Raw genomic sequence first — 17,033 nt, 5'->3', positions numbered from 1 at the left:
GGTCCAGTTGTGAGGATTTTTGTTTTCTTTATGTTGAGATGTAATCCATACTGCAGACTGTATTCTTCAACCTTCATCAGTAGGTGCCTTAAGTCATCTTCACTTTCAGCAAGCAAAGTTGTATCGTCTGCATATCTCAGGTTGTTAATAGAAATAATAAATCATAATAGTTTACTTTATTGAGGACTATGTAGTAGAAAGTACTAAAAGTATTCTAATGCCTATCTCATTTAATCCTTATACCCTCCCTGGGGAGAGGCTTTATCTCCATTTTGCAGATAAATAAACTTTGTCTTCTTGTTGTTGTTGTTAGGTGCTGTTAAAGTGTCTCCGACTCATAGTGACCCTATGCACAGCAGAGTAACACACTGCCCAGTCTTGTGCCAGCACCACGATCCTTGCTTTACCCGAGCCCATCATTGTAGCCACTCTATCAATCCATCTTGTTGAGGGGCTTGCCCTTTTTCGTTGACCCTCCAGTTTATCAAGCATGATATCCTTTTCCAGGGAATATTCTCTTCTTACAACGTGACCAAAGTAGGTGAGACGAAATGTGGCTGTTCCTGCTTCCGAGGACTTCCAGCTGCACTTCTTCCAGGACAGATTTGTTAGTTCTTTTAGTAGTCCAAGATGCTTTCAGCATTCTTTACCAACACCACAACTCAAAAGCATCAACTCTTCTTCTGTCTTCCTTATTCATTGTCCAGCTTTCACATGCATCTGAGGCAATTGAAAATACCGTGGCTTGGGTTAGGCATACCTTAGTCTTAAAGGAGACATGTTTGCTCTTCCTCATTTGAAAGAGGTCTTTTGCAGCAGAGTTGCCCAATGCTATACAAAATCTGATATCTTGACTGCTTCTTCCATTGGTGTTGATTGTAGAACTAAGTAATATGAAGTCTTTGACAATTTCAGCTTCAGTCTTTTCTCCATTTATCATGATGCTGCTTATTGGTCCACTTGTGAGGATTTTTATTTTCTTTCTATTTAGGTGTAATCAATACTGCAGGCTTCAGTCTTCAGTCTTCATCAGTAAGTGCTCCAACTCATCCTCACTTTGACCAAGCAAAGTTTTGTTGTCAGCATATCACAGGTTGTTAATGAGTCTTCCTCCAATCCTGATGCCATGTTCTTCTTCAAGTAGTCCTGCTTCTCGGACTATTTGCTTAGCATACAGATTGAATAAGTGTGGTGAAAGTTTACAACCCTGACACACTCCCTTCTTGACTTAAAACCATACAGTGTCCCCTTGTTCTGTTTGAATGACTGCCTCCTGGTCTATGTACAGGTTCCTCATGAGTACAATTAAGTGTTCTTGGAATTCCTGTTCTTCTCATTGTTACCCATAATTTGTTATGATCTACACAATCGAATGCTTTTGCATAGTCAATAAAACACAAGTAAACATCTTTCTGGTATTCATTGCTTTCAGCCAAGATCCATCTGCTATCAGCAATGATATCCCTCATTCCACATCCTCTTCTGAATCCAGCTTGCATTTCTGAAAGTTGTCTGTCATTATACTGCTGCAACCATTTTTTAATTATCTTTAGTAAGATTTTACTTGCATGTGATATTAATGATATTGTTCGATAATTTCCACATTCTGTGGGATCACTTTTCTTTGGAATGGGTACAGATATGGATCTCTTCTAGTCACTTGGCCAGGTAGCTGTTTTGCAGACTGCTTGGCATAGCTGAGTGAGTGCCTCCAGCATGGCATCCGTTTGTTGAAACATCCCAGTGGGTATTCCATCAATTCCTGGAGCCTTGTTTTTTGCCACTTCTTCAGTGCAGCTTTGACTTCTTCCTTCAGTACCATTGGTTCTTGATCATATGCCACCTCCTGAAATGGATGAAGATCGACCAGTTCTTTTTAATATAATGACTCTGTGTAGTCCTTCCATTTTCTTTTGATGTTTCCTCCATCCAATATTTGCCCATAGAATCTTTCAGTATTGCAACTCGAGGCTTAAATGTTTTCTTCAGTTGTTTCAGCTTGAGAAATGCTGAGCATGTTCTTCCCTTTTGGTTTTCTAGCTCCAGGTCTTTGCACATTTCATTATAGTAATTGGCTTTGTCTTCTTGAGCTGCTCTTTGAAATCTTCTGTTCAGCTCTTTTATCTTGTCATTTCTTCCATTTTCTTTAGCCACTCTTCATTTAGGGGCAAGTTTCAGAGTCTCTTCTGACATCCATTTTGGTCTTTTCTTTCTTTTCTGTCTTTTTAGTGACTTTTTGGTTTCTTCATGGGTGATGTTCTTGATGTCATTCCACAGTTCCTCTGGTTCAGTCATTGTTGTTCAATGCATCAAATCTATTTTTTAGATAGTCTCTAAATTCAAGTGGGAAATAATCAAGGTCATATTTTGGCTCTTGTGGACTTCTTTTAATTGTCTTCATCTTCAACTTGAACTTGCACATGAGCAGTTGATGATCTGTTCCACAGTCAGCTCCTGGCTTTGTTTTGGCTGATGATATTGAGCTTTTCCATTGCCTCTTTCCACAGATGTAGTCAATCTGATTCCTGTGTACTCCATGTGGCAAAGTCCATGTGTGTAGCTGCCATTTGTGTTGTCCAAGAAGGGTATTTGCAATGAATAAGTCATTGGTCTTGCATAATTCTACCATGCAATCTCCAGCGTTATTTCTCATTGTCTTGAGAGGGGTTAAGTAACATGCTCATGGTCAAGCAGTAAGTAGTTGAGTAAGAATTCCATCCAAAGTTGTCTGAATTGAGATAGTGCTCTGATAGCATAGTGCCTAAAGTATTTGACTGCTAACCAGAAGGCTGGCAGTTCACACCCACCAGGCACTCCTCAGAAGGAAGATTGGGCAATCTAACTTCCATAGTGATACTGCCTCAGAAATCCAAGGAGGGGTTTTGCTGTGAGTTGAGTTCTACTCAACGGCAGTGAGTTTAGTTTGTACTGCAAAAACTAGGTGTCTGGATGTATTTTCCTTGTTGCTGAGTAGTATTAAAACATAACATTCAACTGAGCTCTTACTTTGTATAGTGCAACACTGTCCCGTTATGAAAACAGCACCTAACTTCAAGGAATCTACTGTCTAATTGAGATATATACACATATGAAAGAGACAGAAACATTTAAAAAAGAAAAATGCAAAGAGGTGCAGATTAATGTAATACAAACAGTATAGGCATCAATTGGTGAATAAACAAAACAAGATTAAAACACATGGCTATCAGTCTCTATCTTTAAGCTTTAATTTACTGATCTTCTGGTATTTGATTGCTATAGACACAATAATAAAACGCTTGGGATTGATACTGGAGTCTCGCTGACTAAGGAAAAGAATGCCCTATAATGGCATTTTTGGGGATCAAAATCCTTAATGTGATTCTTCAAGTGCAGCTCCTCATAATAGGAATGTTACTGCTACAGATCAGTACTTCTCAAATTTTGGTGTGCATGTGTGTCACCTGGGGATCTTGTTAAAGTGCAGTTTCTGATTCAGTAGGTCTGGGCTGAGGCTTGAGAGTCTGCATGTCTGTATGCTTGCAGATGACAGATGATACCAGTTCTGCTCCAAAAACCATACTTTAGATCACAGAGCTAAGATTTGATAACAGTAAGCTGTTGTGTCAGTAAGGCAAGCAAATAACCAATGAGATAGGCAGCAATTTTGAACTCAAATGACTACATGTGTGTTGATGTTACAGTAAAAACTTATCATCAGAAGTAATTGTAGAAGATAGCCATAGTTGTAAATACTACTATATAATTTTAGAAAGATACAATCATCAACTTTGAAAAAGATATAATCATCACAGCTGTCAACAAACTAACCTGATAAATTACATATGCACAAGCACTAAATGTATTTAAAATGTGTCCACTGAATCTGATTACCAGTGTTACGGAAAAATTTTTAAATATAAGTCTTGGACATTACTTATTAAACACAGGATAAATGATAGTTAACGTTGTAAGACTCCAGAGATAAAACTCCTTAGCTTCAGAAACTGGTTTCAGTGCATACTAGCCCTGTGACCTTAGGCCAAGTTAAGTCATCTCTCAGTGATGCCTTTCTTCATCTCTAAAATGGGAGTAAATATAGTACAGACCTCCTATGGTTTTTGCAAGGTTTTTAAAAAAAGTTGTTACGCATAAAGCACTTAGTACATTGCCTAGCAGTAAATTGTGTATAATTGATGGCTGTTATTACTAGTATCGATATTATTTTTGTTTAGACAGTCTTAGGCTGAGTGAGTTCTGAAGGTCTTTGCTTTGCCAGTGTGATTCTGATTACTTGTCAGCATGTCGTCAGCATATGTCCCCTTTCAGTTTCTAAGACAATAAATGATTCATGGGCTGTTCTGTGAGCCAGCAGTCACTAAATGCTGCTCTGGCATTTTAGGTTCCCTTTTTTCTTTTTCTTAATTTCAGTGAAAAGATACACAACAAAACCGCTCCAACTCCCATTTTCTAGACATAATGATCATTGGTTACATTCTTCACAGTGTTAACAATCCCATTAGTTCTGTTCTAGTTCTTGCATTCCATTCACTTAATCTCCCTGTCCCCAACCTTCTCATCTGTGCTTTAAAATAACTGTTGATCCTTTGGTTTTATAGAGATAATTTTTAAAAACACACAGTACTCAAGAGTGAATATCTTTACTCATTGGGCTAAACTTGCTTTGTTTAAAGGTGACTTAAGGGGAGTTTCAATTCAGGGTTTGAAAAGCAATTCAATGCCATAGTTTCAAGGACTCCTTCAGCATCAACAGGTCCAGTAAGTCTGGATTCTTTAAGAATTTGAAGTTAATTTTACTCCCTTTTTATCAGAATTTACCTACTGTATTCCTGATCAGAATGTTCAGTAGTTAGATTGCTTTTAATGCATCAGTGTAGATCATCAGGCAAATACACCTTTAAAAATCCATTCATTAAATATTTATTAAGTAACTACAAAGCAGTGAGCTAAATGTTCTGAGAATGATTAAGACTGTACATATCCTCAGTCAAATACACTTCTTTTAATATCATGGTAACTAGCTCTTGGTATTCATCATTAATTTCATTCTCTGTAATAGCATCAGTCATAGCGATTACTTTACATATAATGATAATCTACTCTCAGCAGTGAGACATATATCTTTTTTAACTACAGGAGCTCTCCAATTTTCTCCTCAAATTGTATTAAAAACTTATTCTAAGTGGTTTCTTTAATTCATACCTAAAGATTTCTCAGTCTTACTGTCAACCTCTGCCTCCTTTACCATAAGGGCTAATAAGATACTTGTGTTTTTAAATGGGCTAATCTCACTTGGTCACTGAAACAATAGACTGGCTTCTATAGATTTTTATTTTGTTTTAGCCTTTTGATTGCAACTGAACTTAACATAAACTAAGGAGTAAAATGTGGACTTTTTCCCTTCCTCCCATGACTTTTTTTTCTGCCTCCTTAAGAGGACATAAAAGGTAGGAAATGGTTCCTGTGCCCTTCCTCAGAAGTTCTTCTCTAACTTGAACATGTCTAAAAACCACACAGGTGCCTATCTAACTTAGGAAAACCCTTTCCTTTTTTTTGTGACTCATATTTTAAGCATACATACTTTAGAGAGCTAACATAGCATTCATGAGAAATAGGTATTTGTATAAACTTTTTTTTTTCTTCTTGCTAATTTTGGTTTTAAGATTACTAACTTGGAAGAACAATTAGAGCAGTTTAGAGAAGAACTGGAAAATAAGAATGAAGAAGTTCAGCAACTACATATGCAATTAGAAATACAGAAAAAGGAATCTACTACCCGCTTACAAGAACTTGAACAAGAAAACAAATTATTTAAGGTAATAGATATGAACAACTTTTGTCTGTTAATAATTCGTAGTTTTGGTCCTGTTTAGCATTATTGAGCATTTGCAAACCTTGCTTCTAAATAATACTTAACAGAGATATATTAGCAGGCAAGTGGATTTACGTGGAACTTATTTTAAGCCCAATCTAAACATTTAAATTCATCATAAATGATTATTTTTTGAGAGTTTATATCAAAGTATTTTAAGAATTATTGAATAAGTATATGATAGCTTTAATATTTTCATTTGTACTTTGAAGAGACTATATATTTTGTAAGAGTTAATAAAAGAATGATCTGAACATGACATAATAAATAATACATCCAATTGAGATGGTTATTTTTGTCCCTAGGATGAAATGGAAAAATGGGGATTTGCCATAATGGGATCTGATGCTCTCTCTACTCAGGACCAAGATCTTCTGTTTGGGAAATTTGCTCCAATAATACAGGAAAAAGAGAGAGAAATTGATCAATTAAATGAGCAAATTACAAAACTTCAGCAGCAACTTAAAAGTACAACAGATAACAGGGTATGCTCATTTAAAATTGGTTATTACCTGAGATTAATTCAAACTAGAATTTTAAAAGGCAAAATATTTATAACTTTCAGTTTCCTACTGAATTTAAAAACATGTCTTCATTTTCTCTTACCCAATAATTTTAGCTTATTCAAATGTATTGCTTTAACAAGCTATGTGTATTTTTGTCCCCTCCTGATGTCATCAAAGGGTTTTAATGTTTTCTAGGGAGTCTCTGATGACTCAGATCATTCTAACCTAATCTATTAAGAGGTCTTCTATTTAATTATGAGTTGAATAAGATAATTACCTTTGAGTTCCATCTACTGTAGACTTACTTCACTGTGGTATCCTTTTCAGTTAAAATATATTGATGATGACTTACAGGGTCACTATGAGTCGGAATCAACTCACAAATTTTGGGATTTGGGGATTTTCTATTCATCTTGTAGGAAATAGCTACTAAAAGTGTAAATCACTTTACATTCAGTAGAATTTTCTACACAGAATTGTAAAGGAGGTCCTTGTTATAGTGGAGGAAGTGTCTGTCGGTCTATATTGAAATTGCAGTAACATAGTATGTCTAAGAAGTATACTATTTTATTGTGTGATTATCTCATTGAGGTTTTGCCCTAAAAGGAAATGAAATTCTCAAAACCCAAATGCCTATATATTATGTAAGGCACTCTGGTTGTATAGTGGTTAAGGCATTTGAGTGCTAACCAATAGATTGTTGGTTCAAACCCCCCAGGCGCTCCATGGAAGAAAGATGGGGCAGTCTGCTTCCATAAAGATTTGTAGCCTTGGAAACCCAATGAACGTTGTTATGAATCAGAGTCAACTTGATACCAGTGAGTTTGGTTTATTTATTATGTTACCTTTTTCTCATTAACTAATAGGTTGTTGAAGAAAAAAATGAACTGATAAGGAATCTTGAAACCCAAATAGAATGCTTGTTAAGTGATCAAGAACAAGTGAAGAAAAATAGGGATGAAGAAATAGAACAGCTCAATGAAGTGATTGAAAAACTTCAACTAGAATTGGCAAATATTGAACAGAAGATATTAGTAGATGCTAATTCCTTCCCAGAAGATGCAGATAGTTTAAAACATCAGTTGGATGTGGTAACATCTGAAAAGCTGGCTTTGGAAAAGCAAGTAGAAACCACTAATGAAGAAATGACCTTCATAAAAAATGTACTTGAAGAAACCAATTTTAAGATGAATCAACTGGCAGAAGAATTATGTAGCTTAAAGAGTGAACGTGAAAACATGAGAAAAATCGAAAGTGTACCAGAGGAAAATATTAACACGATTGTAGATGATCCAAGCAAAGACAAAACTGAACTGGACAGTGTCCTGGCTAAGAATACTCTTACATCCATAGAAAATAAGACTTATCTCAAATCTTTTGAAGAAAACAAGGAAGTGTCCATAAGCAGTTTGGAAACAAAGTTGGTACAACTTGAAAGCACCCTTAGTGCAAAGGACTTAGAACTTACCCAGTGTTATAAACAAATACAAGACATGCAAGAGCAAGGGCAGTCTGAAATGGAAATGCTTGAAGAGAAAATTGTAAACCTACAGAAAATACTTGAAGAAAAAGTTGCTGCTGCTCTTGTGAGTCAAGTCCAACTTAAAGCAGTTCAGGAATATGCTAAGTTCTGTCAAGATAGACCAGCAGTTTCATCAAAACCTGAAAGGACTACCATAAAGAATTTAAATGAACTAGCAGAAAAAGAGATGGAGTCAAATGTATCTGCATTAACCTTGAGAATAACAGAATTGGAAAGTCAGGTGGTTGAAATGCAGGCTAGTTTGACTTTGGGAAAAAAACAAGTACAGATTGCAGAGAAAACTGCTTTGGAGAAAGAAAAGAAGCTGCTAGAACTACAGAAGCTGTTGATGGACAGTGAAAAAAAACCAGGAGGAGAGCCAAGGGAAAGAAGCCCTCAAGGAAGTTTTGAAATCCTTGAGGTTGGTTTGTATTCGATTTTTCTCTTAAGTACCCTAATAGACTCTTTTCCTTAAGGTGATTGCTAATATTACAAAATTAAATATGTTCTTTACATCTACCAAGTTACACTTAAACCATTTTTATAAAATTATTATGCTGTACAGTCATATTACCACTAGAATGATGGATTTAAACTGTTTTGTGGTCTTTGAGCCAGTCTGTTTAATTCATTAACATGGTCATTAAATAGGGCTATCAGAAGAAGCTTTGAAACATTCATTCAGCAAATGTCTTCTAAAACTGAATGTGGGTTTTCCTCCCTTACTTCCTCTAGTTACACATGGTGTGTGATCATCCCTTATAAGTAAAGAAAAATATCAAAATAGTTAACACCTGATGCCTATTGAGAAAATAATATAAATGTGAAAGTTTGAAATTTTAACAAAGAATATTTTCTTTAATAATTTATAAAGTTTTGAGATATCTACTGTTGATACTATTTGCCTTTCATTCCATGAAAACCATTCTTACTGTTTTAAGAATCTAAAATGATGGCTCTGAAAAAGTGTTTCCCTTTAAGAGAGCATTAAGTATTTTAGCCCCTTTTACCTGTGGGCAGGTGTTCCTGAAAAGCTTCATTGGATAATGTCTTATAAATGTAATTTATAAATACATTTTATAAATTATAAATATAATTTTTTTAAAAAGGATGTGTTTCTTGTGTTTTCCACTGGCACTCAGACAACTTCTGAGCTATTTCACACCAATGAAGAAAGTATATTTTTTGGTGAACTTGAGACTCTTCGAGCTGAGTCAGCAGCTACCAAAGAAGAGCTTGCCAGTTATAAAGAAAAGGCAGAAAAACTTCAGGAAGAGCTTTTGGTAATATAAGTACCATAGTTCCTAATTCACGTATTTCTCCCTATCTTAATTTCATGTCAAAGTATTTTTCTTCTATAAAAACAAAACCCAGATCCATAACTTGCAAAGTTAGAAAAGATTGTCTTTTGTGGCTTTGATAGAAAGTTCCATGATTATAAATTTCTTTACTGTGTCTCCTTGCTTGGTATTCTTGGAGGGCTGTGTTAGAATGCTTTTACTCTTTCATGTGTTAATGAAGGAGGAGAAAGGCAGTTACTGAAGAGGACCATATATCTCATGAGAACCAAAAGGAGAGGTTGATAAAACTTCACTTTTGTAACTAATATATGATCCTAATACATCACCATACATACATGTGAATTATATGTGTGTGTGTGTGTGAAACCACGAGTGTTTTAGAAATGTTTTTCCTATTCTTCTGAGGGAAATTAACATACTAGTATGACTGTACTCCTTCCCCTCAGTTCTACATTTGATATGGAAAAAATTTAACTGAAGGCTCTACTGTTCTATTCATTATGTTTTAGGTAAAAGAAACAAATGTGGCGTTTCTTCAGAAAGACTTAAATCAAGTTAGGGATCAACTTGCAGAGGCAAGAGAGAAATTATCCTGCTTCTTAGAAAAAGAAGATCAGACAGAGGAACAAGAAAACAGAAAGGTCTACAACTTAAAGCCACTTTCTATGAAAGTGGGTAAAAGCTCTGCGTCCCAGACAGATGAGACACTCAAGATCAATAGCAGCGATCAGACTCCACAAATTCTTGTTAGAAATGCAGGAATCCAAATTGATTTACAGAATGAATGTTTGTCAGAAGAAGTCGCTGAAATAATCAGTCAGTTTACTGAAAAAATTGAGCAGATGCAAGAGCTACATGCTGCTGAAATTTTGGATATGGAGTCCAGACATATTTCAGAAACTGAAACCTTAAAAAGGGAACATTATGTTGCTGTTCAGTTACTGACAGAGGAATGCAATACCTTGAAGGCAGTGATACAGTGTCTGAGAGCTAAAGAGGTATTTGGTTTTCAGAATTAGTATTTTTAAATCTGATTTATTAAATCAGTCTTTGTTTTTAAGGGAAAAAGAAGTTTGGGGGCAGTCTCTTCCTTATGCTATAATTACAATTGTAAGCCTAATCCATTTTATAGCTTTAGATAGTAACTTTCCAGAAAGTTCCTGTGTAGATTTGGAACCTGATGTTGTCCTTCTCTAATTTATGCATGTCTCTTACAATATCTGTAAGGAAAAATTAAAGACTCGTTGAAAACCACCCTATAGTTTCATTAATTGTGAAAGATACAGCAGATTTAAATGCTTTTTTTTTTTCCCCTAACAGTATTAGAAAGGCCAAAACTATTAATTGAACCATATTTTTATTAAGGCAAAAAATATGTGTTTGTTGTTTCATTTTCTTTAGGGATCCTCAATTCCTGAATCAACACATTCTGATTCTTACCAAAATAGAGAAATATGTTCCAGTGGTAAGTTTTATACATTTCTGGAATTTTTATAATTTGTTTAAAAAAGTCTTTTGTATGGTAAATTTTGCTTTCTTTATTTCAGATTCTGGATCAGACTGGGGTCAGGGGATTTATCTTACACAGAGTCAAGGATTTGACCCAGGGGCAGAAGGTCAAGGAGAAGAAGGTGAAAGTTCAACAGATTCATTTCCAAAGAAAATAAAGGTACTAAACAACCGATATTTCTTAGTAAATGTAGCCAGTATCATTTCTACATTGTACATAGCCGTTTAGAGGTTATATGTAAGATCTTCTCTGGAAAAAGAATTTTTTAGCTAGAAGAAACCTTGGGTATCGATTCCATTTCCTTACAATAAAATGTGTTTCAATATTATTTGTATGAATTTTTTTTAATTATTTTTTTTCCTGATATTTGTTTGCAAAATTATTAAAATAATCACAAGTACTCTTAAATTTTCACCCATATACTTCTTTTGGTTAGATAAGTACAGAAGAACACATTAGATAAATAGAAGGAACTTAGAGATAACTATACAAAGTCATAATCTACTGGGTTGGCTTTCCCCCTCTATAGGAAGAAGACATCAGTAATGGGGATTTGGAATTTACTTTCTGCAGTAGCTTTACTAATAAATCAATTGAACTAGATCAAGATATCTGCCTTAATATTCATTTCTCTAGTGTGTTAAATCTTGCAGTCCCCAAAGAACGTGTCTTAATTCTGACTTTTGGGTTTTGGTTTCTAGGGATTACTGAGAGCTGTTCATAGTGAGGGTATGCAGGTACTCTCTCTCACCGAATCTCCGTACAGTGATGGAGAGGACCATTCTGTTCAGCAAGTTTCAGAATCTTGGCTAGAAGAGAGAAGAGCTTACCTCAGTACAATTTCATCTCTTAAGGATTTAATTACCAAAATGCAGGTGCAAGGAGAAGCCAAGGTACCCAAAGACTGTTACGGATCTAAATATTCATATTGTTTTTATTTAAGTCATGTTATATTACTGTGGAACTCTAATGGCACAGTGGTTAAGACATTGGGCTGCTAACCAAAAGGTCGGCAGTTCAAACCCAACAGCTGCTCTATGGGAGAAAGATCAGGCTGTTGCTTTGGTAAAGATTTACAATCTTGGAAGCCCTGTGGGGCAGTTCTGCTCTATCCTATACGATCAGTAGGGGTTGAGATTGACTCAGTGGCGGTGGGCTTTGGTTTTTATGTTATTGTATATATTATACTGTTTTTAACGCTCTTTTCAAATTGAATTGTTACCTCTTATGACATATTTTCACATGAATTACTAGTTATTGTTTAACTGCTCTAAGTCATATACATACTGGAAGATGAATTCCTGAGTTCTTAGTATTTTGATACTTAATGTTGGTTGAGTAGATAAATATCATTTTTAGAACATTTGCAAAACATGCTGATTTGGAAATTAACTTTTGTTTTTTATGCTTTGTTAGGATTATAATAGTTCTCAGTCCCATGAGAGCTTCTCAGACTGGCGCGGTGAACTTCTGATCGCCCTTCAGCAGGTTTTCTTACAGGAGCGCAGTGTCTTACTAGCTGCGTTTCAGACTGAGCTGACGGTTCTCGGTACTAGAGATGCACTTGGATTATTAAACTGTTTGGAACAGCGATTACAAGAGCAGGTATTCAAATGCAACACTTTTTAATAGTAATAAGAAGATAAATTATTTATTAATTTGAGCGTTGTAAGTTCAGTTTGAAATATGAAGTTTTAATAGGAACCACTAAGAGTATTTAGGAGAAAAATTATGACCTTAAATGTTTCTGTCTTCTGTTAGAAAGTAAGAAAGACAAAATTACTTGTCCAACTTAGGAAGTTGGAGAAAGAAAAACAGAATGAACCTAAAGAAAGTAGAAGGAATACAATAATGAAGAAAAAGAAATTAATGAAATATATACACTGTTACAGTAGACAGTATAAAAAGTTATTAGTTGGTTCTTGGGAAAAGCTAAAAATACAGAAACATTTCTGGGGAAATTATTTAAGAGAAAACACTTTTTTTTCCCAAAGAATTATGAAAAAAAGTGCTATTACAGTGACATCTGTGAGAGCTGGCACTCAGTGGGACTGTCTTGTTTTTCTGGGTCTCACATTGACAGGGTGCAGTGTTACCACGTTTCTGTTGTTCATTTAAATGGAAAATAGTTTTCTGTCTCTAACAGGTTTCCCTTACACAGGTTCTGGCTTTCACAGGTTTTCCTATATAACTAAGCATAGTCTCCGTGGTTCCACAAAATCTGGAGCCCATGAGAATTTGAAAATCTGTTCTGCATGTTCCCCCTTTTGCTCAGGATTCTTCTATAGTCTTTGAACAAGATCCTTTTTACTTGCAACAGGAAAAGCAGTAACTTTACAGTTGAGAAAATTTGCAGACACCACCTTAACTAACTGAACAGCCTTTTAACATCACCAGTAATAGTCCAAATAAACATTGTGTATCTCCAAATATGATGTGTTGTGAAGCAGAGAACATCCTTTTGTGGTATCTCTGTTAAAACTGCATAAAGCACATTTAATCATGGAGAAATAGCAGGGTGAACAAAAAACTGAAGCCATTACACACCTATCAGGCCAGAATAAAAAACAGTGACAACACCAAGTGCTGGTGAGAATACAGAGAAACTGCGTCTCTCCTGCATTCCTGGCAGGAATCTAAAATGGTAGAGCTGCTTGGGAAAATAATCTGGCAGTTTCTTAAAAAGTTAAACATACACTTACCATATGACCTAGCATTTAGACTCATAGATATTTAATTAGACAGAAATGAAAACTTAGATCTTTCATAAAAAACTTATGTCCCCTTCCCAAACCTGAACATGAATGTTGTATCAAAGGAAAAATAGACAAATGATTTAAATACATGTTCACAGATGACAATAAACATGGAAAGATACTCAAATAAAATGTATTTTATAATACATACCATGGAATACTGTATATATTTAAAAAAAAACAAAAAACTCACTGCCTTCAAGTCAATTAGACTCATAGTGACGACCCCTCCCCTTTGAGTTTTCGAGGCAGTATCACTATGGAAGTAGACTGCCCAGTCTTCCTTCCGAGGAGCGGCTGGTGAGTTTGAACTGCCAGCCTTCTAGTTAGCAGTCAAATGCCTTAGGCACTATGCCACCAGAGCTCCTATATATATACAGCATTGAAAATGAGTATGAACTGTAGCTACATGTATCCATCTGGATGACTCAGCAACATGTTAAGTGAAAAAGACAAATTACACAAGGATAAATGCAGTATGGTGTCATCTGTTTAAAATTTTTTAAACAAGCAAAACAATACTGTATTTTTCTTTGCATATGTGCGTATCTATTTCTAATACAAACATAAAGAGTGCATGAAAATAGCTAACACCAAATTTAGAATTTGATTATCTCCAGGGCAGGGGATGTAGAGGAATTCAGGGAGGGGCACACAGGGCATGTTAGCTGTCTAAATGCTGTTTCCTAGAGTAGGTAAGGTACCTGGGTATCCATTATGCTATTCATATTTTATTATGTGTTTGAAATATTTTGAAATAAATGTAAATATTATTAACTAAAAAGAAAATCCTAATGAACTTATGTTGTCCATGAATCCTAATGAAAAGAAAAAATAATAACATGATTCCAAAATTTTAGGATGTGTCCCATTCATTCTTCTTCAAACTTCCTGGTTGTTCATTTTATTGTCTTTGTAATTTCCTTTACTTGGTTTTCTCACTTTACTTTGTTACAGGGTCTTGAATATCGAGCAGCTATGGAGTGCCTTCAGAAAGCAGATAGAAGGAGTTTGTTATCTGAAATTCAGGCCCTACATGCGCAGATGAATGACAGGAAAGTGACTCTGAAAGGAGAGCTAGAGAGTGAGCCACCAGGCCAAGGTATGTTGTGTGACAGGCTCTGTTGCTCACGCAGAGGTAAAAATTCATTCCCTCTTATTATTTCTTAGTTAAAACATTTTCTGTCTTTGTCGCATTTGCTTCTGAATCTCACAACATTCAGGAGATAATCTACATTAAAGGTTTGTCTATGTGGTTTTGAACGATCAAGTCATTGCCTTAATCGGGTTGTTGAGCCCATTAAGTTTATTATCTTTGTTGTGAAGCTCTGTGTTAAGAAAACACTCTTATACTCTTTATAAGATAACCACCTAAAAAAAAAAAACCCTCAATGATGCCATTTTTAAATTATTATAAACATTTTTCTTACTATAAACTGTAATACAGAAGAGTGCAAAGTGTAAATATGTAGTATGACAAATTGTTAAATGACTATTTGTGGAATCATCACTCACATCAAGAAGTAGAACATTGCCAGTATCCCAGCCCCCTTCTCAAACACACTCTACTCTCTGGTAATCTGGTGGTAGCCATTATCCTGAAAAAAAAATTTTTCAGTTGTACTGCCTAATTATGTATTTCTAGATCATACAATGCCTAAAGCATTTAACTGCTAACCAAAGGTTAGCAGTTCAAACCCACCAGCCACTCCGTGGAAGGAAGACTGGGCAATCTACTTCTGTAAAGATTTACCCCCTTGAAAACCCAAAGAGGGTCACTATGAGTCAGAATTGACTTGATGGCAGTGAGTTTTTTGGTTTTTTAGAAAATAAAACTTTTCCTGGTTTTGAGCTTTACCACTCTGTATATTGTGTCCTCATTTTTTTTTTTTTTAAATAACATTCATCCAAGTTACTGTATTTATCTGTTAGTTCATTCAGTTGTTATTGTATACAATTCCCTTGTGTATCCATTGTATAAGGAGCTCTGATAGCACAGTGCCTAAGGCATTTGACTGCTAACCACGAAGTCGATACTCCATAAAGATTTACCACCTTGGAAACCCATCGGGAGTTGCTGTGAATTGGAATTGACTCGATGGCAGCGGGTTTGGTTTGGGTTTTTTATCCATTGTGTACCTATTCTGTGGTTAAATATTTGGGTTGCTTCTACTTTTTAGGTTTTACATTCAGTGTTCTTTTGGGCATTACTATTCATTGTTGCCTGATGCATATGTACACTAGTTTCTGGGTGTATACTTAAGAATGGAATTGCAGGGTCATTGGTTATATATCTTCAGATTTATTACATAATGCCAAACTGTTTTCCAAAGTGGATGTGTCCACTTGTGCACTCACGTTGCTTCACATCTCTACCAACTGTTGGTCCTGTAAGTTTTTTTTGCAGTCTGGGGGGTGCGCAGTGGGTTCTTGTTTTAATTTACATTTCCCTCCTTACTGAAGTAAGTTAATGGCACAAGACTGAGCAGTGTTTCATTCTGTTGTGCATAGGGTTGCTGTGAGTTGGAGACAACTCAATGGCACATGACAGCTTACTGAAGTTGTTTAGTACTTCCTCATATGATTGGCATATTAGATTTCTGCTTTTGTGATGTTCTTGGTTGGGTCTTTTGCCTACTTTTGGGACATGTTTGGTTAAATTGAGCTACAGATGGAAATCATTACATTGAAATCTCATTATTTTCATCATGTCTAGTGAAGATACATGTCAGTATCTTCAAGTTTGTCAAATAAAATGGCAAAAACACACATGCTTTTGCAAATTTTGAAAGTTACAGTTTAGTCTCACATTTGCCATTTGAAAAACTGAAGCAGATTAAAATTACTTTATAAAAAAGCAAGTATAAAGACATAAATTAAATCTCTTATATTTAGATGTAGGTTTAATGAAAGATTGTTTTAAACTCACTGCCGTCGAGTCAAGTCTGACCTTGGTTAGGTTCTGAGACGATATCACTACAGAAGTAGATTGCCTAACCTTCCTTCCGGTGAGTGGCTGGTGGGTTTGAAGCATCAGCCTTCTGGTTAGCAGTCAGATGCCTTAGGCACTACGCCACCAGAGCTCCCAAAGATTGTTTTAAGGGTAATAAATTAGTATTGTTTTATTTAAGTTAAGTAAAACCCCACTGAAAACTAAGTAAATATCACATAGATTCATATTCATAGATTTAAAGCCTTAGACTATGTCCCCAAAAAAGTAGTTTCAAAAGCCTAAATTAACATGATTGATTATCTTTAAAGCTCATGTTATTCCTGTGCCCTACCATCATTAATATAAAGGATATCTACTCTAATAAAATTATTTTTAGTGTAAACATTTTTTTTTCTTGTTATAGTAATATTACCCATGTACAGTAGAATAAAGGAACAAAGGAACAGAGTAAAAATTATCCATTGTCCCACAATACTAAAATAATGTTTATTAGACAAAAAAAAAACTGCCATTAGGTTGATTCCAACATAGCGAATTCCAACACAGCGACCCTGTAGAGCAGAGTAGAACTGCTCCATAGAGTGTCCAAAGCTGTATAGCTTTATGGGAACTG

The 17,033-nt window shown here is 35.3% G+C and overlaps 1 protein-coding gene across 1 annotated transcript in view; it reads left to right on the top strand.

The window, feature by feature from the left end:
• The window catches only part of AKAP9 (A-kinase anchoring protein 9), a 170,053-nt gene that overhangs the window by 136,309 nt on the left and 16,711 nt on the right, over nucleotides 1-17,033 (top strand). Inside the window, exons 25-34 of the mRNA XM_042780806.1 lie at nucleotides 5,664-5,816; nucleotides 6,178-6,357; nucleotides 7,245-8,321; nucleotides 9,043-9,183; nucleotides 9,711-10,199; nucleotides 10,603-10,666; nucleotides 10,749-10,870; nucleotides 11,413-11,604; nucleotides 12,128-12,316; nucleotides 14,425-14,569. Coding sequence (XP_042636740.1) covers nucleotides 5,664-5,816; nucleotides 6,178-6,357; nucleotides 7,245-8,321; nucleotides 9,043-9,183; nucleotides 9,711-10,199; nucleotides 10,603-10,666; nucleotides 10,749-10,870; nucleotides 11,413-11,604; nucleotides 12,128-12,316; nucleotides 14,425-14,569 — 2,752 coding nt within the window. The remainder of the gene's footprint in view (nucleotides 1-5,663; nucleotides 5,817-6,177; nucleotides 6,358-7,244; nucleotides 8,322-9,042; nucleotides 9,184-9,710; nucleotides 10,200-10,602; nucleotides 10,667-10,748; nucleotides 10,871-11,412; nucleotides 11,605-12,127; nucleotides 12,317-14,424; nucleotides 14,570-17,033) is intronic.

Source organism: Orycteropus afer, unplaced genomic scaffold (assembly GCF_000298275.1).
Source record: "Orycteropus afer afer isolate SDZICR_OR568_19922 unplaced genomic scaffold, OryAfe1.0 scaffold00063, whole genome shotgun sequence".
Classification (NCBI taxonomy): Eukaryota; Metazoa; Chordata; class Mammalia; order Tubulidentata; family Orycteropodidae; genus Orycteropus; species Orycteropus afer.
This window is presented reverse-complemented; position numbering and strand designations above follow the sequence as displayed.